The sequence below is a fragment of the Dasypus novemcinctus genome, chromosome 23, assembly GCF_030445035.2.
Source record: "Dasypus novemcinctus isolate mDasNov1 chromosome 23, mDasNov1.1.hap2, whole genome shotgun sequence".
NCBI lineage: Eukaryota > Metazoa > Chordata > Mammalia > Cingulata > Dasypodidae > Dasypus > Dasypus novemcinctus.
In genome coordinates, this window is record NC_080695.1 from 71719544 (window position 1) to 71745293 (window position 25750).

General features: G+C 65.1%; 3 protein-coding genes across 6 annotated transcripts; 1 reads left to right on the forward strand and 2 right to left on the reverse strand.

Moving 5' to 3' along the window:
• The first annotated feature begins 752 nt into the window (after window positions 1-752).
• On the forward strand, window positions 753-11793 carry LOC101435791 (enoyl-CoA delta isomerase 1, mitochondrial-like). 3 transcript variants are annotated; one of them, XM_058286616.2, is made up of 7 exons: window positions 753-867; window positions 949-1059; window positions 6619-6746; window positions 9691-9837; window positions 10441-10562; window positions 10649-10827; window positions 11514-11793. In XM_058286616.2, the coding sequence occupies exons 1-7, from the start codon at window positions 822-824 to the stop codon at window positions 11678-11680; spliced, it is 900 nt and encodes a 299-aa protein (XP_058142599.1). In that variant the 5' UTR covers window positions 753-821; the 3' UTR covers window positions 11681-11793. The 3 variants fall into 3 exon arrangements, with proteins under 3 accessions (XP_058142599.1, XP_071067545.1, XP_058142598.1); XM_071211444.1 differs by lacking the exon at window positions 949-1059 and having other exon boundaries at window positions 755-867; XM_058286615.2 differs by lacking the exons at window positions 753-867; window positions 949-1059 and adding an exon at window positions 3059-3506.
• Window positions 11794-11859: 66 nt separating this feature from the next.
• LOC101438201 (deoxyribonuclease-1-like 2) lies at window positions 11860-14110 on the reverse strand. 2 transcript variants are annotated; one of them, XM_058286618.2, is made up of 7 exons: window positions 13864-14110; window positions 13696-13784; window positions 13521-13604; window positions 13340-13440; window positions 13028-13140; window positions 12685-12936; window positions 11860-12376 (listed from the first exon to the last, which is right to left on the reverse strand). In XM_058286618.2, the coding sequence occupies exons 1-7, from the start codon at window positions 14005-14007 to the stop codon at window positions 12323-12325; spliced, it is 837 nt and encodes a 278-aa protein (XP_058142601.1). In that variant the 5' UTR covers window positions 14008-14110; the 3' UTR covers window positions 11860-12322. The 2 variants fall into 2 exon arrangements, with proteins under 2 accessions (XP_058142601.1, XP_058142600.1); XM_058286617.2 differs by having other exon boundaries at window positions 11860-12936.
• An 823-nt stretch (window positions 14111-14933) lies between these two features.
• On the reverse strand, window positions 14934-25417 carry E4F1 (E4F transcription factor 1). The gene is given in 15 exon segments (XM_058286613.2): window positions 14934-15396; window positions 16769-16831; window positions 16911-17053; window positions 17141-17339; window positions 17421-17638; window positions 17717-17822; window positions 18000-18041; window positions 18043-18213; window positions 18529-18695; window positions 18816-18968; window positions 19464-19584; window positions 19675-19868; window positions 22002-22104; window positions 23053-23204; window positions 25241-25417. Coding segments are annotated over 15 exon segments (2343 nt in total). The 5' UTR covers window positions 25395-25417; the 3' UTR covers window positions 14934-15039.
• Between the last annotated feature and the right edge of the window lie 333 nt (window positions 25418-25750).

Here is a 25750-nt window from a genome sequence, read left to right on the forward strand (position 1 = left end):
AAAGAAGGAAACGTGCAATGTTTCTAGTGCCTGACTATCTGAAAACAGAATTTCGGTTTCATTTCTGCAGCCACCCCTCCAGACTGCCCCATTTATATGGTTAGCACACCATCCAAAGTGTTTTGTGCCCCCAGAAAGCACTGGACATGCTTCCAGCCTTCTAGAACAAGCCGTTCCGCCAGTGAACACTGCCACAGCCCTGGTGCGCTCAGGGCCAGACGCTGTGCCTCCTTCCCCTGCTCACAGCTGGGTCTTGTCTTGGGTGCCCTTTTGGGGCGCGTCCCCTTGGAGAAGGGCCACTGTGTCCCCCTCAGCCAGCAGAGCTGAGGCCGCCGGCCTGCGCTCCTGTGCTGCTCCGCCACTCATCTCCCAGGCCTCCCCAAGGGACTGCGCTGGAGCTTAGACCGGGGGCCTGCGAGGGCTGTGCTGGGGTTGGGGACAGGAAGCTTCTGCTCAAGTGCGGGGCTGCCGGGGCTCTTGTGAACACTCGCAGAGCAGCAAACAGACCTCGACTAGCGGATGGGCCTCCGCGGACGCCTGGTTCCAGCCTCGAGCGTCCAGGTCCTGCACGTGTCCTTCCACTTTAACTGGGGGAGCCTATCTGCGCCCCGAGGGTGCCTCCGTCAGTGCCCTGAGGCCAGACCAGCGGCTCAAGCCCGGCCTGCGCCCCGCCCTCTCCCGGCCCCGCCCTCTCCCGGCCCCGCCCTCTCCCGGCCCCGCCCTCTCCCGGCCCCGCCCTCTCCCGGCCCCGCCCCGTGGGCTCCGGGGCCTCGCCCCGCCTCTCAGGCGCAACGCCCCCACTGCCCCCCGGGGGAGCCAAAATGGCCGCCCAGCTCCTCAGGCGGTCTCGCGCTCTGCTCCGTCCAGGTGCGGCGTCCCGGGGGCTGCGGGCGGCGGGGGCCGGGCCCGGGACCGGCGGGCTCACGGCCTCCGCGTTGCGGTCCGCAGGGGCCGTGCTCCGGGCCGCGGCTTTTGGGCGCCGGGAGGCGCCGGGCAGCGGGATCAGCGCGCGGCGCTGGGCGAGCCAGCAGGTGCTGGTGCAGACGGACGCGGGCGCAGGTAGGGCGGGCGGGGACGGGAGAAGAGCGCTGGGGGTGGGAGGGCAGGGGACGGGGGCGAGAGGGGCCGCGGGGTAGGGTTGGGGAGGGGGCGGGAGGCGAGGGGGACCTGCGCGCGAGGCGCCGGCGCGGTGCTGGGAGGAAGTGGCTCCTGTAACTCCCTAGCTCATTAGGAAGACAGAAGAGTTTGCAGAATGTAATGCTTTTCTGGTATTGGTACTAGCTTGGAAGAAAAATTTCCAGGTTTTTAAAATTTTTCTTAACACACCTTCTTGGTACAGAATTCAACAGGTATTTGGGAAAGTTGTCTGCTGAGGAGATCCTGGCCCCTGGCTCCCCACTCTAGAGCTTCAGCCTTACGGGGGGGGGGGAGCTGCAGCCTCCCAGCACCCCTTCCTCCCCGCACCACACCCCCTCCACCCCCTTGCCTGCGCCTTTGGCTCAGGTCAGTTCACTTCTCTAAGGCAAGGGCTGAGTACGAGTCTGGAAAAAACCCGAAAAAAGGTCATTTCTATGGCCGATTTGAATATATATAAAAAAATCCAAAAAACACATTTATATAAATATAGGCGAAATAATGATTATTTGCCAAGATGCTTTCCCACCCTCCCATGTAAGAACTTGCTAAATTCACTGGCTTAGAGGGATAGAAAATCGAGTTTGGGGCCAGAAACGTGGACCTGATTCTCCTCCTACTACCAGAGAAAAGCCCTGTGAAATTCAAATACTAAGATCCATGTAGGTCAAAGTACTTTAAAAATATTTTTGCTGGAGAAAAAATAGTCTTTCAACAAATGGTGGTGGGGCCACTGGACCTCCATGTTACTCAAAACGGATCACAGACCTTAAACGCAAGAGTTAAAACCATGAAAGTCTTAAAAGAAAACATGTGACCCTGGATTTGACAATGAATTCTTAGATAAGACACTAAAAGCACGAACAACAAAAGCTGTAAGTAAATAGATTGGATTTCATCAAAATTTAAAAATTTCCAAAACCTGGGAAGCGGATGTGGCTGAACTGATAGCATCTGCCTACCACATGGGAGGTCCAGGGTTCAGTCCCAGGGCCTCCAGGCTTGTGTGATGACCTGGCCCACTCGCAAGGAATGCCGTGCCACGCAGGGAAGCCCCCGCATAAGGGTTGCCCCCCACACAAGGAGAGCTACCCCGCATGAAACTGCAGTCTGCCAAGGAGTGGCGCCGCACACCCGGAGAGCTGACACAGCAACATGACTCAATGAAAAGAGATACAACCCCAGTGCTGCCTGACGAGAATACAAGCAGACACAAGAACAACAGGAACACAAAAAGAGCAGACAATGGGCGGGGGGGGGGGGAGGAGGGGGAGGGAATAAAATAAATAAATCTTAAAAAAAAAAAACTAAAAAAACATTCCAAACAACAAATGACATTATCAAGAAAATGAAATTTGAAACCCTTGTGCATTGTTGGCAGGGATGTAAAATGGTACGGCCACTGCAGAAAAGTTTGGCAGTGCTTCAAGAAGTTAAATATAGAATCACCATATTACTTGCCAGTTTTACTCCTATGTATGTACAAAAGGACTTTTGTATATAAGGTACTCAAACAGTCCTCGTACACTGTGTTCACAGTGTGAGCCACGAGAACCGAAAGGTTTGGAAGCAGCCCAAGTGTGCATCCCCAGATGAGTGATAAACACAAAGTGGAACACGAAGCGGCCGTGAAGAGCAGGGAAGTTTGGGTGCCCGCCTCAACACGGATGAACCGTGGTGCCATGCTGAGCTGGAAGCAGCCAGATGCAGAAGGGCAGCTAGCGGGCGGTTCCGCTTCCATGGAATATCTACAATAAGCACATTCGTACAGTCTGAAAATAGCTGCGAGGCGGGCAGGGGCTGGGGTCGGGGGCTGTTACTTGGTGGGTGTAGAGTTTCTTGGTGGTGAAGAAGAAGTGGTGGTGGAGAGAGACCGCAGCACAGCACGGCGTGCAGCTGCTTCTGTTAGTGTGGTCACCTGCTGTGTTCACGCTGATCGTAGATTCACTGGGAACATTTATTTACTGTTCACTGTGCAGAGACAAATGTCTTCGCCTTTGGCCTCGTGACCTTTCCCCCAGAGTACTTGCTTTCTGCCCCAACAAGGTCCCTCTGTGCCTAAGACAGTAAAAAGGAATAGTTCACATCAAACTCTAGGGTCCATGTCAAAAACTGCCCCTCCAAGCCCCGGCCAGGGCTCTTCTTTCTGTAAGTCTTATTTCTTATGGACGTGCACACAGGTACTTGTAGCCCATTAATACTTCCCTCGGCAGCTCTGAAGGAATCCGTCAGGCTCACTGGGGCGCCCCCTCCGCAGACGTGGATGTTTCTGAAGCCCTTGGGGTCTGCTGCTGGGGCAGGAGGCAGAGCAGCCCCTGCCCCTGCTGCCTGGTGCCAGCCACAGAGGGGTGCTGTCCGAGGCGCCAGCCGAGGTGCGCTCGACAACTTCCAGCTCTGGTGTGTGTGCGTGTGCACACGCGCACATTTAGTCTTATTGTAACCAAGCAACTTGTACACTTTTTATGTTTGAAACTGAGCATCATCTTTCCAGTGAAACAAAAAATTTTTTAAATAAACAGGAAAAAAATTATAATAGAGAATGTCAATTCCAAATAAGATCCCACGGGTTCTGCTGATTTCTCCCATCGAGTGGCAGGGCGCAGGTCATCATTAGGAGGAATTTGTTTTAAAAGTATCATCTCAAACTGCAAGGGTGGCCATTAAACATCACGATTCAACATGCCAGAGAAGTCATGTAGTCAAAATGCCCGCTTAACCCGTCCAGACATTGCAGACCCACCGTTAAGCCCCGGTGTTTTTAATGTCGTCATCCAGGGTTCGCCAGAGAACAAACCAACGAGGTACGGTGTGCGCGTAGCCTCTCCCGACGTGGTGCATGCACATGGGTACATAAAGAGCTGTGTTTTAAGGCACCGGCTCTTGGGGCTGCGGGAGCCCCAAGTCCCCAACCTGAAGGTCAGACAGGAGTTGACGTGTATCTTCATACCATTTCTTCTCTGGGAAACCTCAGTTTCCACTCTTAAGACCCCTAACTGGCTGGACCAGGCCCTCCACGTGATTGCGTCAAGTCAAGTGATCGTAGACCCTGGTGACGTGTACAAAATACCTCCACGGCCACATCTAGGCTGGTGTTTGACCAAACAGCGGACACTGCCGCCTCACCACATTGGCACGACCGGTTTACATCACACCCTCCACCCCGACGTGGCAGCCGGGGGCCCCTCGCCACCCCCGGGCTGCTCCTCGCTTGCACGTCTGCTTCTTAGGTTTTTCTCACGGCTGGGCCCGAAAGGCAAGTCTTCACTTACCTCCTGGGGCGAAGAACCCAAGTCCACTTCCCACCCCTCGGCGACAGAGGACCTGCTGCCAGAGAAGCAGCAGCCCCGGGGGAATTGCACACATTGCTGGAACAATAAACAGACAGCAGGACAAGCTGGCAGGGAATGTGGAGAGTGAGGGAGAGTTACAAGAAATCCCACCAGCCGTCGTTCAGGCCTGACCAGGGAAAGCCACCCGCGCGAGCCCCACAGCTGCAGGAGGGGATGCGGCGGCCGCCCAGCCTTGCCCCGTGCTGGACGGCATTATGTCTGGTTACAGGACGGATTTTAATTTTGTCGAGAACCTTGACCTCAACTGGAGTCCTCGCCAAAGAACTGCATCTGCGGGGGGATCGGATGGCTGCCCGGGAAGGGCCACCCTGGCAGGCGGACACGCAGGCCGCACCTCCCTCCTGGCACCCTGACTTCGTGGCGGGAGGCAGGGACCTCAAGGTGGGATTCAGCTAGACCCCCGGGGCTGCTTGGCTCCTGCTTGGAAGGTGGCGAAGGACACGGCCGCCAGGCGGTCACTGGCCTGCCTTCTCTTCGGCCCCAGTCCCTGCAGCAAGCGGCAGCCCTCTCAAGCTCACACCCACCTCTGCCTGGCACCATGAGCCTCTACCTGTTTGGAAGAAAAACCCCTTGAGCGGAGTCCACTGGGAAAAGAATCAGCCCCTTGCTGTTCTAGTGCGTTTCTGTCTCAAGAAAAGCTGAGCAGGCTCTGCACCACGATGCTCTCTGGGGAAGGTAAAGGAAGCCTGCTGCTGTCCCCCATCGGGACCTCAGGCCTTTCATGGCTAAGATGCCGCCGTGTGGCTCCACCACAGTCTCTTGCTCCAGTCGTCTGCAGACACGTGGGTTGCTTCTACCTTTTGGCCGTTGTGAATAATGCTGCGCCGAATGTTGGTAGAGTATGAGACCCGCTTTCAGTTCTTCCGGAATTTTCATTCCCACAGCAACGGGCAGGGCTTCCAATTTCCCCGTGTCCTCTCCAGCACTTGTTATTGTCTGTCTTTTGGGTTCCAGCCACCCCAGTAGGGGTGTATTCCTGTTTATTTTAAATTTTCTTTATGGTTCACAGGAAAGAAAAGGCTCAGTTTTAAATGTTAAAAATGCACAAATCTGCAATAGTGACTGCAGCATCTACTCCTGACTCAAATAGTTTGACAACACCATTGCAGATGTATCTATTTCTCTCTTTTTTTTTTTTTTTTTTTTTTTTTTTTTTTTTTTAAGATTTATTTATTTATTTAATTTCCCCCCCTCCCCTGGTTGTCTGTTCTTGGTGTCTATTTGCTGCGTCTTGTTTCTTTGTCCGCTTCTGTTGTCGTCAGCGGCACGGGAAGTGTGGGCGGCGCCATTCCTGGGCAGGCTGCTCTTTCTTTTCACGCTGGGCGGCTTTCCTCACGGGCACACTCCTTGCGCATGGGGCTCCCCCACGCGGGGGACACCCTTGCGTGGCACGGCACTCCTTGCGCGCATCAGCACTGCGCATGGCCAGCTCCACACGGGTCAAGGAGGCCCGGGGCTTGAACCGCGGACCTCCCATATGGTAGACGGACACCCTAACCACTGGGCCAAAGTCCGTTTCCCTCTATTTCTCTTTTTGATCTTCTCATTTTTTCTCCTCACCAGGATTTAATCCTGGGACCTCTGATCTGGAGAGAGATTCTCAGTTAATTGCACTACCTCAGATCCTGGTCTCCGCTGCACTTTGCTTTGACTCTCCCCTTTGTCTCTCTTTTGTTGCATTGTCATCTTGCTGCGTGACTCACTTGCAGCGGCACTGGATCATCGCGCAGGCACTCACACGGGCACTCAGCTCACCACGTGGGTGCTGACTCGACGCCCAGGCACGCTTTCTCTTTCTCTTTTTTCACCCCTTGGCCCAATGGATCGAATCTGGGTCCTCCCATATGATAGGCAGAAGCCTTCACTTGAGCCGCATCCGCTGCCCTTACACCATGTATTTACAACCAAGTTTTGTATCTCAAAAATATCTGAACTCAAATACATTAATCTTTAAAAAAAACAAACCCACCAGGTAGTGCACTGAAAACGAGCAGGGCCGGTGGGAACTTGGCAGCGTTAGCAATGTCACTGTAAATCTGGAGTGATTCTGCAGTTTATCAAAAAAAGGGGGAGCTTCCCGCAGCCACGGCGACAGTCCGATGCTGCAGGTAACCTGTTTTCCATCTTAAATTAGGGGTGGCTGTGATGAAACTGAAGAACCCCCCTGTGAACCTTCTCAGCCTGGAGCTGCTGACGGAGTTTGTCATCAGCCTGGAGAAGCTGGAGAACGACAAGGACGTCCGCGGCGTCGTCATCACCTCGGTAGGGTTGGCTCCCCTGGCCCCCACACCCTCCCATGCCCGGTTGCCAAGTCTCTGGTCAAACAGTAAGCCTCGGTCAAAGTCCCAAACCAGATCACCTAAAACTAGCCGGCACCTGCCGCCACGGCGGCGTGGGAAACGAGAGCCTTTCCCGGAGGCTCTTGTGCAACCAGGGCGGGCTTGTCCTCGTGCCTCGGGCAGAACGGCCTCGGGGCAGAGCAGTCCCGCTGGGGAACCACCAGCCTGTCCCCTGGCCGGGCCCCGTCCTCCCCACTCCACGCAGGCTGTCAGAACACAAGCCAGGGAGAGCCACGCTCTGCAGGGCTGGCGAAGGAGGGCGCGGGCAGAGGAGGCGGCTTCCCGGGGTGCGCTCCCTGCAGGGCCCCGGGGTCCTGCGAGTCGCACCACCAGTCCACTTGCGGCCTGCGGTCGCCCTGCCCTCCGGTGGCCTGGAGGCCTGGCCCGGAAGGCCACTATTTTCCTCGCCATTCTCAAGGGCTCCTTGGCCAGCCCCCGGCGCTGGCAGACACTGATCGGGTGCCTGCGAGCGCAGTGTCGTCGTCAGGGTGGGCTGGGGTGGCCTGCGGAGGCCCTCGGAGGCCGGGCAGCTTTCTCATGCCCCAGGGCTGCGGGGCCGGGGTCAGCACTTCCGCTGCTTCCCTCTGGCGACATCAGGTCACGCCCGGGCCAGGCGCTGTACCTGGAACGCCCAGAGCGAGAAACAAGCAAAATGGCCCGTGTTGGGTCGGGAAGGCCACGTGGGGCCACCTTCAGGCTAGAAGCAACAGTGTCCCCAGAGCCAAGTGCCACCCCCATCACAGATGGGGACAGTGGGGCTTTGCTGCTGTCCAAGGCCCAGGGTTGGGGGCCCCCACGGAGGACGTGCGCCGCCTCCCGCGGCGGCTGCTGGCCCAGCTCCGAGAGCCTGGCACCCTGCCGGAATCAGCGGGTGCCCAGAGGGTCAGGGCAGATGGCAGCTGCAGAGCCAAGCTCCCTTCACCCCGCGCCCTGTAGAAGAGACTGTATTTACCTAGTGTCCCCAGGGCAGAACGGCTACCCGTGGGGGAATGGTGGGGAGCTGGTGACACTTACCCTGGGGAGCTTTCTGACAGTTTGGCTGAGACGGCCTGGCAACCGTGCCCCTTGGCTAATTTCTGAAAATCCTCCGTCTAGGATGTCAGGCTTGACATCATATCGTTCTCCAAATGCCAGAGGGCTTCGTGTGGCCCAGGACAGGACCTCGGGGGCAGGGGGAGCCGCTGCGAACTGTGGCCCGGCCTGCAGGGGGCCTAGCAGGCGCGTCTGCGTTCTGTTCGGGGCGCCTCCTGCGTACATAGCCCCAGCCCCCCCACAGCGGATGGCAGGAGACAGGTGGCGTGTGTGGGCAGAGCACGTGCCCACTGGGGGCCGCTGGGCCCTGGCTCCGCCCCCGTCCGGAGGGGACCTCTGCCCTTCCCCTCGCGTGCGCTGCCCACTCGCCCAATGCCTGGCCAGTGGAGTGCTTTGGGCACTTTCTGTTTTGTTGTTTGAGGGTGTCAGAGGCTCCTGGTAGGAACAAGGTTGAGGGAAAATTGGAAAAGCTGGAGGCTTCTCCAGCCCGTGGCTGGCATTTCCACAACGCTCGGGAGGTGGCCCCTGTGCCGGCCTTGGCCTTCGTGCGGGAAAGGCGTCCCTGAACCCAGGCCCGTGGGGCGCAGCGCAAGCCAGGCCCAGGATTGCACAGCTCTCTCTGTTGGGAACTTTAAGTTACCAAAGTAGGACCCGTTCTGTGCAAAGTCAGTAGACGTGTGACAGGAGGGACAGGTGTGTCCTCGGCGGAACGCCCTTCGCCACTCGGGCCGCAGCATGCTGCTTCCCCTCCGGGGCGGGGGACAGGCCGTGAGCGTGCACGCTGCAGGCTTTGTCCGGCCGCCCCTCACACACAGGTGGTCGCCGGGCTTTGAGGCACAGACGGGACGGCCGGTCCTGATTGTGGTGGGACAGGGATGGCACGTCCCGCTGCAGTCACACACGCCCCCCACCCTCGGCCGTCTGGGCGCAAGTCCATGACGCCTCCGCATGGGTCAGTGGGGGCCCAGCTCTGCACGGTCACTGCAGGGCCCAGCCCGCCCCTGTGCCCTCCCTTCCCGCGACTTGGGCGAGCGGGGTCCAGCACCAGCTCTTTTTCCTCTGTTTATTATTGTGTTTCGTTTAAAAAATACACTATTAAAGAAAGGAGTCTGATGGACCGCGGCACCCCTCGCCCACGGTGAGCCTCTCGCCCCTTTTGTCCTCCTAGTGGCAGCCCGTTCCCTGGGGTTGCCTGTTAGTGTCTAGACTGGCGTGAGTCTGGCCGGCGGCCCCGTGGCCTCTGCCGTCTGCCTCGGGTCGTGTCAGGTCGCAGTGCTTGCCTCCCCCCAGTGGGACGGTGTCACACACCTCAGCTGGGCCCCACTGGGCGGCAGCAGTTCTCCAGTGGGTGGGGGCGCCCAAGCGGGGCCTTACCACGGAGCTGCTCCCCGCGCTCCCCCAGCCCGTGCTCAGGACCAGAGGCCGGCCTTGGCACTTAGCCCCAGCGCTCACCAGCAGGCCCATGGGCACCTTTTCCAGAGCCGCTGCCCCCACCACAGCCTGGGGACGGAGTCGGAACCCCTGTGCTGCAGGCACCCCAGCGCCGCCGCCCCGGCCTCGCTGCCCAGGCTCCAGCTCGTCCGACTTGGGGGCGGAGCATGCCCCGCTCCAGATGCCAGGCGTGCCCACAGCGGGGCACCGAGCCGGGCCCAGCGACGGCGGGGGGCAGCCTGGACCCTACCTGCCTCTTCCGTGTTCTCTGGTTTGAGGCTGGGAAGGGAAGGGCCGATCTGGAAGTGGAGGGAGCCTGAGGGCCAGGGGGCCTGGGCTGTGTCCTGGAGCCTCCTGCCCGCTGTGCTGCCCGGCTGCCCCCTCACCTGCTCCCCCGCGCCCAGGACTGCCCCGGCATCTTCTCCGCCGGCCTGGACCTGACGGAGATGTGCGGAAGGACGCCGGCCCACTACGCCGAGTACTGGAGGGCAGTGCAGGAGCTGTGGCTGCGCCTCTACCTGTCCAGCCTGGTGCTGGTGGCCGCCATCAACGTGAGCGCCCTCCGACCCGCCTCACGGGCGCCAGCCGGGGGTCTCTGGGAGGGGAAGGGGCCGTCAGGGACCCTTAGACCTTGACAGGGGAGCCTGCCCTTACGTGCTGAGGGCACGGAACTGGGACTCGCTCTTGCTGGGGAGGGGAATGGCTGGAAGCGGGGGACGGCGCGGGGCGTGTGACCAGGGGGCCACGGGCTGATGAGAGCCAGCTGGAAACAGCCCTTGGGCTGGACCCTTGGGGGCCTGGCGGGGGCAGGGCAGAGGCCAGGGCAGCTGAGGGGTGTCACGGTGGGAGGGCAGGGCAACCCGAGGGTGCAAGAGGCCCGCAGGATTCCAAGGCTGCCGGCCACCCTCACCTCCCCTCGGGGCCCCTACGACGGGAGAGGACTCTAATGCCCGGGGGACATTTCAGCCCTGCCAGGAGCCCGAGAACCCCCAGGGGCCGAGTGGGGTGTGGCTGTCACCGCCTTCCCCAGCCCCTCGCACTCAGCCCTCGGGGGGAGGGGCCAGGGCGCCCCAGAGCTCATGCCCCCCTGCGGGGTGCCTGGGGCGCCCCGGGAAGCCCGCTCGCGCACCAGCCGGCGTCCTGCTCCTCTGCAGGGAACCAGCCCTGCCGGAGGCTGCCTGGTAGCCCTCACCTGCGACCACCGGGTCATGGCCGACAACCCCAAGTACCGCATCGGGCTCAATGAGACCCAGCTGGGAATCGTCGCCCCCTTCTGGTAAGGCCGGGTCTCTACCTGGCCTGTCCTGGGCCGGCCCCACCCCCGGAGCTGGGGCCCAGGTGAGCAGGTGCCTGTGGCAACAGGTTTAAAGACACGCTGGTGAACACCATTGGGCACCGGGCCACGGAGCGCGCACTGCAGCTGGGGCTGCTCTTCCCGCCGGTGGAGGCCCTCCAGGTGGGCATGGTGGACCAGGTGGTGCCCGAGGACCAGGTGCAGGCCAGCGCCCTCTCGGCAGCGGCCCGCTGGATGGCCATCCCAGGTGAGGGGCACGGCCCAGCTGGGGTGGGCTGGCATCTTCCCCCTCTCCACCCGGCGCTGCCAGTGAGACCAGGATGTTCTCCCGCTTACTGCTGTGCCAAAAGTCATCCCTGGACCTGCACAGACCTGTTCCCGGTGGTAGCAATGGGACGGGCTGTTCGTCTTTAGAGGTTAGCCAATTAGGCTAATTACGACATTGACCAGGGCCACAAGGATATGGGGCTTTGCAGCCACACGGGGCATCACAGCCATCCAGCTCCACCAGAGAGGCTACGTGAGCGTCTGGGCAGGTGTCTGCGTGCCAGTGAAACGTAACCGATGGCACTGCAGTTTCCACATGTTGCACAGTATTTGGATTTTGTTGTCAACCACTTAAAAATGCATAGCCCGTTCTTAGTTCACCTGTCATAGAGAACTAAGAACAGGTGTGTGAGTCCCCAGAGAGACCCAGGGCTCGACACCGCACACCTGCTCGTTGTGCTGTCAAGACTATTTCACGGCATGGAGAACAATCTCAGCATGAAGCTGAGTGAAAATAACAGGCTAAGAAGCCGGGTTTTACCCCTTCCCTGGGCAGTGGGGCACAGGTGACTTTAGTTTTCTTCTGCCTCCCTGTGTTTTTTAAGTTTCCCAGCAGAGCGCTTGTTGGCTCGGCAAGCTGGCTCTGAGCGTGCCCGTTCTCTGCAGACCACGCTCGCCAGCTGACCAAGGACTTGATGCGGAAGCCGACCGCGGAGCGCCTGCTGAGGCAGCGGGAGGCCGACATCCAGAACTTCGTGGACTTCACCTCCAGGGCCTCCATCCAGAAGGCCCTTCAGCTGTACTTGGAGAAGCTGAAGCAGAGGAAGGCTTGAGGGCCCAGCTGCCCCCACGGCAGACCCAGCCCTTGGAGGGCCTTTGGGTTCCTTGCGGTCCCCGGGTGTCAAAGCCCGTCTTCCTCCAGTTAAAAGTAACTTCAGCTCTTGGCTTTGCGAGTTTTCTTACTGAAAGGTCCTGTTCTTTCCCGGCCCGCGGCCACCACGCCTGCCCGTGCGCCTCTGCAGCGGGTGGGGGAGGGTACGGGGCCGGGTGTGGGGGGGTACAGGGCCAGGACCTGTATCAGGCGGTGAAGGATGGGAGGGGTCCCGGGAGTGTAGTGGGGAGAGTCCATAGCAGGGAGAGCAGGACGGGTGTCACCTGTAGTGGGGGGCGTGGGACTGGGAGGTGGGAGTCGGCACTGGATTGGGCACGGGAGCCGCAGGGCAGGTGTGGGGAGAAGGGCACAGGGCCCCTGCTGTGCCTCACGTGGCAGTGCCCGCCCTGCTGCCCGCCGGCCCCCAGGACTCGGCTCTCCCACTTCCCAGAGGCTGTCACCGTTTCCTGCCTGAGCCGCCTCCCTGATTCCCGGCCAGTCAGAAATGGGCAAGCCAGGCCAGCCTGTCGCAAGGGGCTGGAGCCACGGAGGCCTGTCCCCAGGGCCGAGTCTGCACGCACAGTCCTGGGCAGGCCCGGAGCTGTCAGCCGGACTTGAGGGTCACCTCCACAGGGAAATGGTCGCTGATGGCCAGAGCCTGGACAGAGAGGGGTGGGAGCCTCAGGCCACCTTCAAAGACTGTCCCCACCCACCCCTACCCGGGGCCCACGGGGTGCCTGCAAGCCACTGCACCTGGGGGTGGGGCTAGTGCTGCTCGCGTGGAGGAGCCGGCGCGCCCGCGTGGGCGTGGGGCTGGGGCCCAGCAGTGGCCACGCGCTGCCCTTCTGCCTCCCCCAGCTCCGGAGTGAACCTCTAGGGGGCCTGTGCCCTAGACGTTCGACGGGCCCGGCGGCCAGCCCGCGTCCCCAGCCCGCGCCCCCAGCCCGCAGCCCCGGGCCCACTCGCCTGGGCCTGGTCCAGGCCGAACTCCTCCTGGAAGTCGCGCACGGCCGCCGACCCGGGCTTCAGGCTCCGCCGCAGGCGCGCGCCGCACGCCACGATGCGGTCGTAGGCGCAGTCCGAGGCGCCCACCGTGGTGTCGGCGCCGTCGGGGATGAGCCAGCGGAAGAGCTCGCTGCTGCGCAGGCGGATGCCCGGCCAGTCCTGCGCCCGCACGTAGCTGCAGTCGGCGTTGAAGTCGCCCAGGAACAGGATGTCCTGCGGGCGCCGCGGGGCGGTCAGTGCGCGGGGCCGGGGACCCCGAGGGCGAGCGCGCGGGGCGGGGCGGGGCGCGGGGGCGGGCTCTTACGTCGGTGCCCCACTTGTCGATCACGTCCAGGTACACGTCGTAGAGAGCGTCGATCTCCGCCACGGCGTCGTGCGGCGCGGCGTGCAGGGGGACCAGCACGAGCTGCTGGGCGGCTGCCGGCGGGGGGCGGTCAGAGGCCCCGAAGGGGCCTGCGGGGAGGGGCGGGGCCTCGGGGGAGGGGCGGGGCCTGCGGGAGGGGAGGGCAGGGCGGGAGCGGCCGGGAGGGGGGGGAGGGCCGGGCCTGCGGCGAGGGGAGGGTCCTGCTGCGAGGGGCGGGGCCTGGGGGAGGGGAAGGGGCGGGGTCTGCCTCACCGGAGCCTGAGGCCGAGAACTTGACCACGAAAGGCTCACGGCTGAAGGCGTCCTCGGCGTCCGCGTACTGGTACGTGTCCACGACCGACACCGCGTCCTTCCTGGGGACAGAGGGCGGTGGTCGCGCTGGGTCGGCCTCTTGCGGCCCTGCGCACTCCCTTTCCGCGGCCCCGCCCCTCACCTGTAGATGAACAGGTACATTTCCTTGTACAGGTCCCGACCTAGGGGCTCGCTGCTCACGAAGCTGTACTCGTGCGGGGACACGCTGCGGAGACACGGGCCCGCGCAGGGTCACCGCACGGGGCCAGGCCCGCGATCGCGCCCCGGCTCGCGCTGCGCCGCCCCGCCCGCCACACCTGTTGATCTGCTCCAGGAGCGCGGCCACGGCGCTCAGGTCGGGGTCCCGCACCTCCTGCACCAGCGCGATGTCGTAGCCAGCCAGGATCTGGGGGCGGCCGGCAGGTGCGGGTCACGAGGGCCGCTTCGCCCAGCCGCGCCCCCGCCCCGCCCCTGCCGGGCCTCACCTGCGCGATGACGCTGCCGCAGGCCGCGTCCGACACTTTGCTGTCCCCGAAGCACTGGATGTTGAAGGCTCCGATGCGCAGCGCCGCGGCACCCGCCACCCCCAGTGCCCAGAGCGTGGCCAGCAGGGCGCGGGGCCCGCCCATGGCGCGGAGGGCCGGGCTGGGGCAGGAGCGACCTCCGACCCTCTCACCCCGACCCCGGGGACTCGGCACGGCTGGTGCGACCTCCGCCTCGGCTCTCGACGCCTCCCTGGGCTGGTGCACTGGGTCCTCAGCCCACAGCCGTCCTCCCACTCTGTGGGGAAACTGAGGCCCAAGCGGAGGACCACGTCTCCACACACCACACAACCCCAACTCAGCTTAGTCTTACGTTCACCTAGGCTGAGGCCTGGGGCACAGAGGCTCAGAGTCCCAGCAGAGGCCTGGGGTCCAGGCCGGGGGCAGGTTGGTGGCAAATGAGGGACCAGGCATCCGGCCGGGCAGGTATTTGAGGTTCTGGCTCGGGGAGGGGCCAGGAGGCGCTGTCCCACCCCCTTGGCAGGTGTGGGAGCGGGAGCTCCTGGTTCCATCCCAAGGGGCCCCACCGGGGCACCCCCAGGCTTGGGTGAGAAAGGGGTTTGGAAGTCCCCAGGGCTGTCAGGACCCAGAAGGCTCGGGCCTGGCCCCCACCCCAACCAGGTCACCCCACCCCCTGGAAACTCCAACAGGAAAGAGGGCCCAGACCCTGGAGCTGCACCTCGAGCTGCTTCCCTACGGCACCCTCACCCGGGGGTGAGGCACAGCCAAGCCCCCTGAGGCTGCTCGGCCCCAGGCCCCTGGGCCCCCCATCTCCCCCCCAGAGCTCAGGGTTGGGGCTCAGAAGCAGCTCGTCTTCTCACCTGTCTGGGCAGGGCAGGGCACAGGAGGCAGCCTGTTCAGATGCCAGGGACGCCCGTGCCGCCGCTGTGTCAGCAGCCCCAGGGCAGGAGTCCCTCCCTGGGTAGGGTGTCCAGGCACGTGGGCCGGTGCCAGGTGGGGACCCGCAAGGGCAGTGGGCCAGCCCCCAAGGCTGCCACCACCATGTCACACCCTGTGGTTTTCATGTTTTATTGTAAAGCAACAACAAAAACCTCCCTATTTACACCCCATGCCCCTCCCGAGCATCTGAGTCCCCCCCGGGGGTGGGCAGGGTGCCAGCTAGACGAGCACCGTCTGCACCTCCAGCTGGCCCTCCTGCGAGGCGATAACCAGCTCGCCCGCGTGCTCCAGGATCTCAATGTCCTCCGATGACACCATGGTTACGGTGGCCTGCTCGGCACCGCTGGCGCCCGCACGGGCCGTGAGCACAGTGCCCTCGCTGATAGCCGAGGCCAGGGTCATGGCCACCTGCTCCGTCAGGCTCTCGGGGGTGGCGATGGTGATGGTATCGGCGGCGGCCGCCTCAGGGCCGAGCGCTGCCTCCTGGTCCACGGTCACGTTCTGCACGATGATCTGGTGCCCGGCGCTGGCCTGGTGCACGATCTGCTGCACCACCTCCATGATGTGGCTGTCCACCTGTGGGCGGCCCCGTCAGCCCCGGCCACCGCCCAGCCCTGACCTCCATGATGTGGCTGTCCACCCGCGGGCAGCCCCCTCAGCCCTAGCCACCGCCCAGCCCTGACGTCCATGTGGCTGTCCACCCGCGGGCAGCCCCCTCAGCCCTAGCCACCGCCCAGCCCTGACGTCCATGTGGCTGTCCACCCGCGGGCAGCCCCCTCAGCCCTAGCCACCGCCCAGCCCTGACCTCTATGATGTGGCTGTCCACCCGCGGGCGGCCCTGTCGGTCCCCGGCCACCGCCCAGCCCTGACCTCTATGATGTGGCTGTCCACCCGCGGGCAGCCCCCTCAGCCCTAGCCACCGCCCAGCCCTGACGTCCATGTGGCTGTCCACCCGTGGGCGGCCCCCTCAGCCCCGGCCACCGCCCAGCCCTGACCTCCATGATGTGGCTGTCCACCCGCGGGCAGCCCCCTCAGCCCTAGCCACCGCCCAGCCCTGACGTCCATGTGGCTGTCCACCCGTGGGCGGCCCCATCAGCCCCGGCCACCGCCCAGCCCTGACCTCCATGATGTGGCTGTCCACCCGCGGGCAGCCCCCTCAGCCCTAGCCACCGCCCAGCCCTGACGTCCATGTGGCTGTCCACCCGCGGGCGGCCCTGTCGGTCCCCGGCCACCGCCCAGCCCTGACGTCCATGTGGCTGTCCACCTGTGGGCGGCCCCGTCAGTCCCGGCCACCGCCCAGCCCTGACCTCCATGATGTGGCTGTCCACCCGCGGGCAGCCCCCTCAGCCCTAGCCACCGCCCAGCCCTGACGTCCATATGGCTGTCCACCCGTGGGCGGCCCCATCAGCCCCGGCCACCACCCAGCCCTGACCTCTATGATGTGGCTGTACACCCGCGGGCAGCCCCCTCAGCCCTAGCCACCGCCCAGCCCTGACGTCCATGTGGCTGTCCACCCGTGGGCGGCCCCATCAGCCCCGGCCACCGCCCAGCCCTGACGTCCATGTGGCTGTCCACCCGCGGGCAGCCCCCTCAGCCCTAGCCACCGCCCAGCCCTGACGTCCATGTGGCTGTCCACCCGTGGGTGGCCCCGTCAGCCCCAGCCACCGCCCAGCCCTGACGTCCATGTGGCTGTCCACCCGCGGGCGGCCCTGTCGGTCCCCGGCCACCGCCCAGCCCTGACCTCCATGATGTGGCTGTCCACCTGCGGGCGGCCCCCTCAGCCCCGGCCACGGCCCAGCCCTGATGTCCACGTGGTTGTCCACCCCCGGGCGGCCCCCTCAGCCCTGGCCACCGCCCAGCCTTGACCTCCATGTGGCTGTCCACCCCCGGGCGGCCCCCTCAGCCCCGGCCACCGCCCACCAGCTCCCACCTGGCTCCCAGCCCTCACCTCGGTCTGGGTGCCCTCGATGACCTCCGTGGCTTCACTAGTCTCGGCGTCATCCGCGGTGGCCTAGTCAAGAGGATCCAGACTCAGCCTGGGCTGGCCTGGGCCGCCCAGGACCCTGTCCCGCCTGCCTGCGCACACCCACCTCGATGATGTACTCCTGGGTGTCGGCCACCACGGACGAGAACTCCACCAGCACGGTGTGGGGGTCCTCAGCCAGGACGGCGGCCGCGGCCGAGGGGCCCTCCTCGGACACCAGCAGCTCCTCCACCTCCAGGAGGCAGCCGCCTGCATGGGGCAGGGGGAGGACGCAGTCAGGTGGCCGCCGCTCCCCCCCCCCCCGTGGCCGGGCCCTCCCCCGCCCGCAGCCCCCACCTTTGGTGCGCAGGTGCCGGTTGAGCGTGCCGTGCTCGGCGAAGCCGCGGCCGCAGCGGTAGCACTTGAAGGGCTTCTCGCCCGTGTGGTGCCGCACGTGCCGCACGAGCGAGCCCTTCTCCCGGAAGCCCCGGCTGCAGAACTGGCACACGTGCGGCTTCTCCTCCAGGTGAGTCCGGAAGTGCACCTGCTGGGCATTCTGCAGAGACCTGCTGCTCAGACCGCGGGCTCCCCCGCCGCGGGGCGGGGTGGGGGCCAGGGGGACGGCAGGGGCGCGCACCTTGGTCTTGTAGCGCTTGCCACACTCGGGGCAGGGGTAGGGCCGCTCGTCCGAGTGGACGCGCCGGTGCCCCCGCACGTGGGCGATGGTCTTGTAGAGCTTCCCGCAGTCCCCGCAGCGGTAGCGCCGCTCGTGCACGTGCACCTCCTGGTGCTTCTTGAGCAGGTAGGCCTTGGGGAAGGCCTTGCCGCACTGTGCACAGGAAAACGGCCGCGGCCCTGCAGCCGAGCCCGCGTCAGGCCGAGGCCGCTGCCCACCACCGGATGCCCCGGCCCACCCGCCTTCCTGCCACCCACCTGCATGGCCCCTCTTGTGGGCCTCCAGGGTGGCCGCCGTCGGGAAGGCCTCGCTGCACTGGGGGCACGGGTGGGCCCTGGGCACACCTGCAGCCTCGCTGGCCACCTGCTGAGGGATCACACGTACCCTCCAGCACCCACCGAGAATGGGCCCCACGGGACCCCACCCCCTAGGCCTCATGGTGGCTCCCAGCAGGCAGTGGCCCAATGGGAAGCCCTGCAGGGCCTGGCGGGGAGACCGTGTGGGGCTGGGGCCGACGGCACACGCGGCGCAGGCACCTACTGTCTCCATCTGCTCCAGCTCCAGCAGCGGCAGCTCCGGGGGGGGCGTCGCCCACACACTGGGGACTGGGCTGGGTGGCAGGGACCGGCTCCAGGGTGGCCCCCTCCTCCCCTGCCGCTCGCTCGAGGACGATGCCCGAGTTCTGCATGGCCTGGTGCAGCAGGTTCTCGCGGCCGCCCTCGCCAGCACAGGGGGGCTCCTCAGGGGCTGGGGGCTGCAGGCCGGGCGGGCAGAGAGAAGGAAGCTACTTGGTGGGCTGGTGGCCCAGCGGCACGCACCAGGCCCAGGGGTCCCTCCCAGGGGGCCCCTCAGCCACAGGCACAGGCCACGGCTACCCTGGCCGGCCCCCCCCCCCGCCCCTGCCTGCGCTCCCTCCCCCCCTGCCCCACCCTCTGGGGAGCCGCCTGCTGACAGGGCTGCCCTTCCCGTCTCCAGGAAGGCAGGCCTGCTGCACCGAGGCCAGCGCCCAGCACTGCCTGGCACAGACTGGACAGAGGGGCCCCGCTGTCCACAGCGCCCCCACAGGCACCTCCGGGGCCAGCGCCTTCATGCCCAGGGGCAGCTCCTGCATCTGGACGTGGACTTCGTGGATGACAGTGCCCTTGGCGTCCGTCACCAGGTGAATCACGGGCGACATTTCCACGGGCTCGCCTGTCACCGAGGACGTGACCGTCCCCACGCTGGCAGCGCCGGACCCTGAGAGGCACGGCCGAGCGAGTGCTTGAGGAAGCTGCCGGGGCAGAGCGGCCCAGGCCAGCTCCCGGCCCAGCAGGGGTGGCCCGAGGGCTCCAGCGCCCCGGCCCGAGGCCCGCTCACCCGCAGGCCCGTCCGCTCGGCCGAGCACCACGTCCCTGCTCATGCTGAAGAGGATTTTTTCCGTGCACGGGGTGAGAGACTTGAGGTGCCGGGTCAGGGCGCCCGACTCCCGGAAGCTCTTCCCACACTTGGCACACTTGTAGGGGCGCTCGTCTACGGGGAGAGGAGTGGGCCCTGCAGACCAGGCCTGGTGGCCGAAGGAGGGCAGGCACGGCCCCCTGCTCTGTGCTCACTGGTGGCCCGGGGTACAGGGCCTGGGAGGTGGGCACTCAGGGAGGTGGACACCTGGGGGGAGGTGGGCACCGGGAGAGATGGGCACCCTGGGGAGGCAGGCACCCAGGGGAGGCAGGCACCAGGAGAGGGGGGCACCCAGGGGAGGCAGGCACCAGGAGAGGGGGGCACCCAGGGGAGGCAGGCACCAGGAGAGGGGGGCACCCAGGGGAGGCAGGCACCAGGAGAGGCGGGCACCCAGGGGAGGCAGGCACCAGGAGAGGCGGGCACCCAGGGGAGGCAGGCACCCAGGGGAGGCGGGCACCAGGAGAGGCGGGCACCCAGGGGAGGCAGGCACCAAGGTAGGCGGGAACGCGGGGAAGGTGTGCGCCCTGGGGGAGGCGGGCACCAGGGCTCGGGTGGTAAGTCGCCCCTCACCCGTGTGCCGCCGGTGGTGGCGGATGAGCGAGCCCTTGGTGCGGAAGGAGGCCCCGCACAGCTTGCACACGTGGTCCTTGCGGCTGCTGTGGGTGACCATGTGGGCCTTGAGGATGCTGCCCTGCGGGGAGGCGGGAGGCTCAGGCGCCATCCTGTGCCAGCGGGCAGCGGCTGCCCCCGGCGCCGGGCGGGCTGGGGAGCCGGGCCTCACCGTCTTGAAGGTCTTGTGGCACAGCAGGCACACGTAGCGGCCGTCCTTGTTCACCAGCAGCTTGACCGGGGCCTGCTCGGCCTCCCCAGCGAGCCCCGGCCCCGCGGGGGGAGGGCTGCCCGGGACCTCGGCCACCTCTCTGTCCCCCGGCTCTGCCTTGACCGCCACGATGACCTCTTTGATGTGGCCGCCGCCTGGGAGAGGCAGGACACGCATCAAGCTCAGCCAGAGTCTGGGGACCCCCTGCGCCCCGGCTGCCTCTGCCGATCCCTGCCGAGGACACCGCTGGGGCGGCGTGGTGCATGAGGCCTGCTGCCCTGGCCAGGCCCGGGGTCCGAGCGGCACTGGGTAGCCAGATGGTGGGAACGCTCCCACCTCCTCAGAGCAGCCTGCGACAGCCCCAGGGCACCCAGAATGTGCACGGGGCGGATGGGAGACCTGCCGTGAACAGACGCCCCGCAGCAAGACTAGCTTAGGGTGCACAGGGCAGATGAGGGGAACGGCCTGCTCTCCTTCCCTCAGAGAAGACGCGCCCCCAAGGGCCCCCAGCGGCCGTCCCGAGGCGGACAGGACAGGCACGCCGCCAAGAAGGGCCAGCACTCGCCAGGCACCCGCGCCAGCCTCAGGAGGGGCAGCCGGGCTGCGCGCCCCTCGCTGGGTGGGGGAGATGTGCCAACGTGAGAAGCTAAGCTGTCAACACACTTCACAACTTCTGTTCCTGAAGACGGCGTGTGGGAAGCAGTGGCGAAGCCGCTTCCGAGACGATCAGGGCTGACTGGCAGCTTGTTTTGACGAGTCATCGTCTTGGAGCAGAACGAGAGCATCGTGACTCAGGAAACAACGCGCGGCATCTCTCCCCGACCCGGCTGTCACGCTCACGGGACCAGGGCCACGCCTCAAGTCCCACACCTCCCCTTCCACCCAGACGCGACATCGCACACCGGATGGGAGCCTTGGGCTGCCTGCTGGGTTCAGGGGTGGCACAGCAGAAAGAGGGGGCCGGAAAGGGGGAAGCTCGCTTTCTCGGGTGTCTCCAGGGACAAGGCCCCAGAGGAGGTGGCCCAGGCACACCCCGCGGCTACACGCAGTCCCGCCGGCCGGGGCCCTGCCCACCTTGAGCCCGGCCCGTAGCTGACAGCCGGGTATGGCACTTTAGTCCGTTTCTGTCTGCATAAAGCTAAGGAGCCCCAGGCTTGGCCCCGAGCCAGTGCACCAGCCAAGAGGCACGTTCTGGGACCCCCAGAAGCCTGCGAGGGGGAGGAAACCCCAGGTGCAGGGAGAGGCAGGGCCAGGGGCCTGGAGGTGCGGCCTGCACCCTGGGAATGTGTTTCCCAAGTGACACATCCTCCTGTCCCAGAAACCCAGTGCCACCTCCCACACAACAGCATTCCTGTCTCCATGAGGCACGCGGGGACAGCCTCTGCCCACAGGAGCGTTGGGGACAGCATGGAGCCCAGCACAGGGGCTGCAGCACCTCCCTGGGGTGGAGGCCTCAGAACCTGCCCAGAGGCTCCTCCCCCAGCCATCCCTCTCCCTTCCCACACCAGCCCTTCCTAAGGGCTTCCCAAGGTCAAGTTCTGAGTTGCCCAAACTCCCTTCCTGTGCAGCTGCCCACTCACCCACCTGCCTGGGCCCCACCCCACATAATGAGCAGTCCCTTCCGGACCGCCCACCCACTTCAGGCAACCAGCTTCCCGCTGGCACCTGGTGCCACCACCCTCCCAGATCAGCCGAGCACTGCCTGCCTGGGCACCCAGGCGCCTGCCTGTGAACCGCCTTCCTTACCCACCCAGTCCCCACTTAGCCAGGGCTGGACCCGGGTGTGACTTGACCTGACGTCCCCTGGCCACTGCACACCAGTACCCGAACCTCAAGGGAGGCTAAACCAGAAAGGCACAGTGCAGCAGTGCACGCCCACAAAAGCCCGCGAGGCCTCACCCAGAGCGGAGCGCCAGGCGGTGATGGCCATGGGCAGGCAGGGACGAGGGGCGCACCCCTCGCCAAGCTGCACTGACCCTCAGAGCTGACGGCTTGCGCGGGAGGGGGCAGGAAAGCAGAACCAGGAATGGGCAAAAGATTTCCAGGAGGACCACGGCAGAGGCGGGGAAAGCGCCGCACGAGGCAGCAGCCACGCGGGACAGGCCAAGTGGAGGGCCCCGGGGGCCGGAGCGTGCCCCCAGGCGGCCTGGGCAAGGCTCCCACAAGGCCTCAGCGCCCCCCCAGCCAGGCCCTGCTCGCGGCGCGGGCCACAGAGCCCCCTCCCGCCAGCCCTGGCACGGCAGTGGTGCTCAGCCACCCAGGGCCTCCGCGGCTGGTGCCTGGCTTACCCACGATGTCAGGCGCGTGGCTGATGTCTGCTGCCAGGGAGGCCGCTTCCACCACGATGTGGGCCATGGCGATGGCCTCCTCGGGGCCTGGCGCCGCCACCACCTGCCGACGGGGGACAGGGACCGAGGGAGGCATGTGGGGGGGCTCCAGAACTGCCTGGGGCCTAGGTGCCCGTGGCTGAAGCTGCAGGGCCGGCTGGAGGAGTGCGGGCCTGGGCTCCAGGCGGCTGCCGAGCGCCCGGTGGGGGCTCACCCACTTCCAGGACCCCAGCTCGGAGCCGGCGCCTGGACCCTCACCCCTGTGTGCGGGGAGCACCGGGGACTCGGCCTCGCCGCCCTCACACCTCTGCCACTGGGCCCGAGCCTGGGGCACCAAGCCCCAAAGGGAGGACTCCGGAGGAGGGCACCCACAAGCCAGTATGGCATAGCCTGCTGCACGGGAATGCCCGGCCCCAGCCAGGGAGTCAGCGGGAAGGCCTGAGGTTGCAGGCTGGGGGCCTTCCTGGAGGAGAGGGCACCTCAGGGAGGGGGTGGGTCAAGATACCGGATCAATCAAGACCACCCAGGTTCAAATGTCACCAGGGCCACTCCCCTGCGGTGGCCCGAGGCAGCTGACTTCCCTGAGCCTCTTTCCCGCATCTGTGAAGTGGGTGCTGAGAAGCCCCAGCAGGCAGGGGTGCTGGGAGAACTCAGGGCGGCTGTGGTGCAACGCCCCCAGCATGCCATGAGGGCTCCCGGAGAGCGACTGCTTTTAAAGGCCACGGGACAGGCTGTTTGGGGGACCCCGGGAATGAGGTGGCCTGGGCAAGAGACAGGCCAAAAGGACCAGAGCCACCACGATACCCCTGAGCCAGGACAGGCCCCCAGGCTCCAGAAGAGACACCCCAGGCCGGCCCCAAGTGGAGGCTGCTGAGAAGGCAGGGCCACCCCGGAAACCCCAGAGCACCGCCAGGGACAGCAGAGCCCAGGCCCCTTAAGGCCCGCTGCCTGCTAGGTGCACCAAGGAGGGGTGGGGTGTACATCGCGGGCCGGGAGGGGTTCAGCGGCTCACCTCCTCGTCCAGAGGTGCGGCGGCGGCAGGGGTGGCGGGCAGCGGCTCCTGGGGGGCGCGCTGGCAGGCCCTCCGCACCTTGTGCTGCACGAAGTCCTCCAAGGCCGTGAACTCTGCCTGGCAGCGGCCACATCTGTGCACGTCGTCCTCATCTGTCACAAGCCTGCCGTCAGCGGGGCCCTGGCCGCCCCGCCAGCCCCAGGCCAAGCCCTCAAGGGTGGCATCGGGCCCAGCTGCCCCTTCCCCGCTCCTCGGGCCGCTGAGAACACCTGGGGACCAGGGTGAGGGGACCCCACAGTGCCAGAGGCAGTGCCTGCCAGAATCCACTGAGGCAGGCGTGCCCGGAGCCTCCGCTTCAGAGACAGTGAGGGCGGCCTGCAGCCTGTTGGGGTGTGAGTGAGCTGTGTGCCCATGCGCACCTCGGGGTCACCATCCTCAGCTGGAGGGGGCCAAGCCAGCCCCTCAGAGCGCCGCAGGGATCCAGAGGGCCGAGGCCCCAGAGCACTGGTCTGAGGGGCAGGGGGCCTCTCATCCGTGACCACCCTCCTCTCACTCTGACTTGCTGCTTCATTGTTTCTGAACTTTCTAGAGGGGCTGTGCACCCCAAGTGCCTACCAGGCTCTGGACTACCCACAGCCCAGGACATTCCCCATGTTTACTGAGTGCCCCCTGTGTGTCAGGCACCTCACTGCCAGTACCCCGGGGATACGGAGCCGCCCGTTCCCATTCTAAAAAAACAATCTGAGATTCAAGGTCATCCACTTGACATCAGGGCCAGCACCTGAACCTGGGGGTCCAGTGCAGACACGCGGCAGTTTGCACTAAGGGAAGGGGAGATGAGCTGTTCCTTCCACTTCCATGCCAGCCTCCAGTTCCCACCACCTCATGTCCAGTCCCATGCCAAGGTCAAAGCCAGCGCCTGGTGCATTGAGGAGCCGGCCAATGTGTGTTGGGTTAGAGATTGAACAAAGGGCCACACCACAGCCCACAGAAGGCCACCTGGCAGGAGGCATTCCCCCATAGACGGCTCAAAGTCACAAGCCAAGCACTAAGGCGCCCGCTGCGCTCATGGAGTCTGACTCAGCACCAGGGGCTGTGGTTGAAGAAGCCCCCACCCTGGCCATTTCACACTGAACCCAGGCCCCAGGCAGGCCCAGGCAGGGCCCAGCAAGTGCCAAAGGGATCCCTGTCCAGGGCGGTAGAGCCCCAGAGGCACCGACCCTCTCCAGGCTGGAAGAGGAAGGGACAAGGAAAAAGGCACAGACACTACGTACCCCCCAGTGTCGCTAGCCAAATCCCTTCCTGACTGGCCCTATCTACAGCCTTATGGGACAAGCTTGGAAGACAGAGTCCCCACACAATGAGCCCTCACTGTGTCCCTGCCGTTGTCTGAGGGCTCTACATGCACGCTCCATTTTAATTTTCACCATCATCCTACAAGGCGGCCAATCCCAGAAGTTAAGGGGTGGGCTGAGGAGTCACACTAGCCTAGGAGCCAATCCAGTCCTTGCTACTTACTAGCCAGGTGACCTGCCAGTCACTTTCACAGCACTGACCTCAATTTTCCTCATCCATAAAATAGAAATAATCATAGGAGCAAGCCTAATGCCAGCCATCTCGCAGGGCTGGTTTGAGGATGAAAGGGGCATACGCGGGGTAAGCGTTTGTACATCGTTAGCAGCAGCAGCAGCCCTATTTTTAAAGGGAAATGGAGACTCAGGGGTGTGGCTCCCTGCCCGCATCAAAGAGCTAGAAAGTGGCTTCCCCCCACCAGGCCCTGCTGCCCCACAGGTCAGCCCCCAGCGCAGATCCGAGAGAGGCTCCAGCCCCACCCCAGCCCGTCAAGCGTCAGGTCGGGGGGTGGACCTAAAGGAGGGCCCTGCCCATCAGCAGGAGGCGGAGTGGGACGGGGCCGAAGACCTGCGGGGACAGAGCTGGCGAGTAGGGCTGGTGTGCAAGGTCTACACAGCCCCCGAGGCTGGAGCACCCGAGAGACCCACGGGGAGCCGTGGGGATCTCAGGAACTCCGGGGAGCTCGCGGAGGGCCCGTGGGGGCCGGCGAGTCCGCGAGGCATCGGGCGTCTCGGAAGGTCTGTGGCGCCCGCCAGCTCAGGCCACTGGGGCCTCCGCCAACCCGGGCTGAGCCGCCCCCAGCCCGGCCGCGCCCAGCCCCGTCCGGTCCCGTTACCTTCTTCGCTGAAGGGCGCCGGGAGGCCCAGGAAGCCGCCGGGGGCCAAGGCCGCGGCCGCCGCCACCCCACCCTCGCCCGCTTCCCGCCCGGCTTCGGCCCGGGCTTCTGCCGTATGAGCGGCCGTCACCCGCACTGCCATCGCGCCCTCCATGTCGCAACGCGCCGCAGGAAGATGGCGGATTTACGACCGTGTCGTCATAACAACGGGCCGCGCCGAGGCGAGCGAGCAGGGAGGCCGAGCGGAGGGCGGGGCGGGGCCAGGGCAGAGGAGATGGACAAGCGACGGGGCGGGGCCTGGGGAGGGGTGTGGCCCTGAACCGCTGAGGCGGGGCCAGGGTTACGGCGAGGACGCGGCAAAGGGGCAAGGCTGGGCGTGGTTAGGGAGGTGCGGACCAGCAGGCGATGGGGCGGGGCCGAGCCTGGTGGGCGTGGCTCCGGGCGGAGGCGGGGCCTGGGGTCCTGGCGCGGAACGGCACTTGAGTCGAGAAGAGGCACAGCGAGGCGCTC

Bases quoted from the DNA above. Each gene is read 5' to 3' on its own strand.
- LOC101435791 (XM_058286615.2), top strand. From the start codon at position 3,299: ATGGACGTGCACACAGGTACTTGTAGCCCATTAATACTTCCCTCGGCA. The intron at 6,747-9,690 runs GTAGGGTTGGCT...CCCCGCGCCCAG, and splicing joins GCGGCGTCGTCATCACCTCG to GACTGCCCCGGCATCTTCTC. The intron at 9,838-10,440 runs GTGAGCGCCCTC...GCTCCTCTGCAG, and splicing joins TGCTGGTGGCCGCCATCAAC to GGAACCAGCCCTGCCGGAGG.
- LOC101438201 (XM_058286617.2), bottom strand. From the start codon at position 14,007: ATGGGCGGGCCCCGCGCCCTGCTGGCCACGCTCTGGGCACTGGGGGTG. The intron at 13,141-13,339 runs GTGAGGCAGACC...CCCCGCCGGCAG, and splicing joins GTTCTCGGCCTCAGGCTCCG to CCGCCCAGCAGCTCGTGCTG. The intron at 12,937-13,027 runs GTAAGAGCCCGC...CGGCGCCCGCAG, and splicing joins TCGACAAGTGGGGCACCGAC to GACATCCTGTTCCTGGGCGA.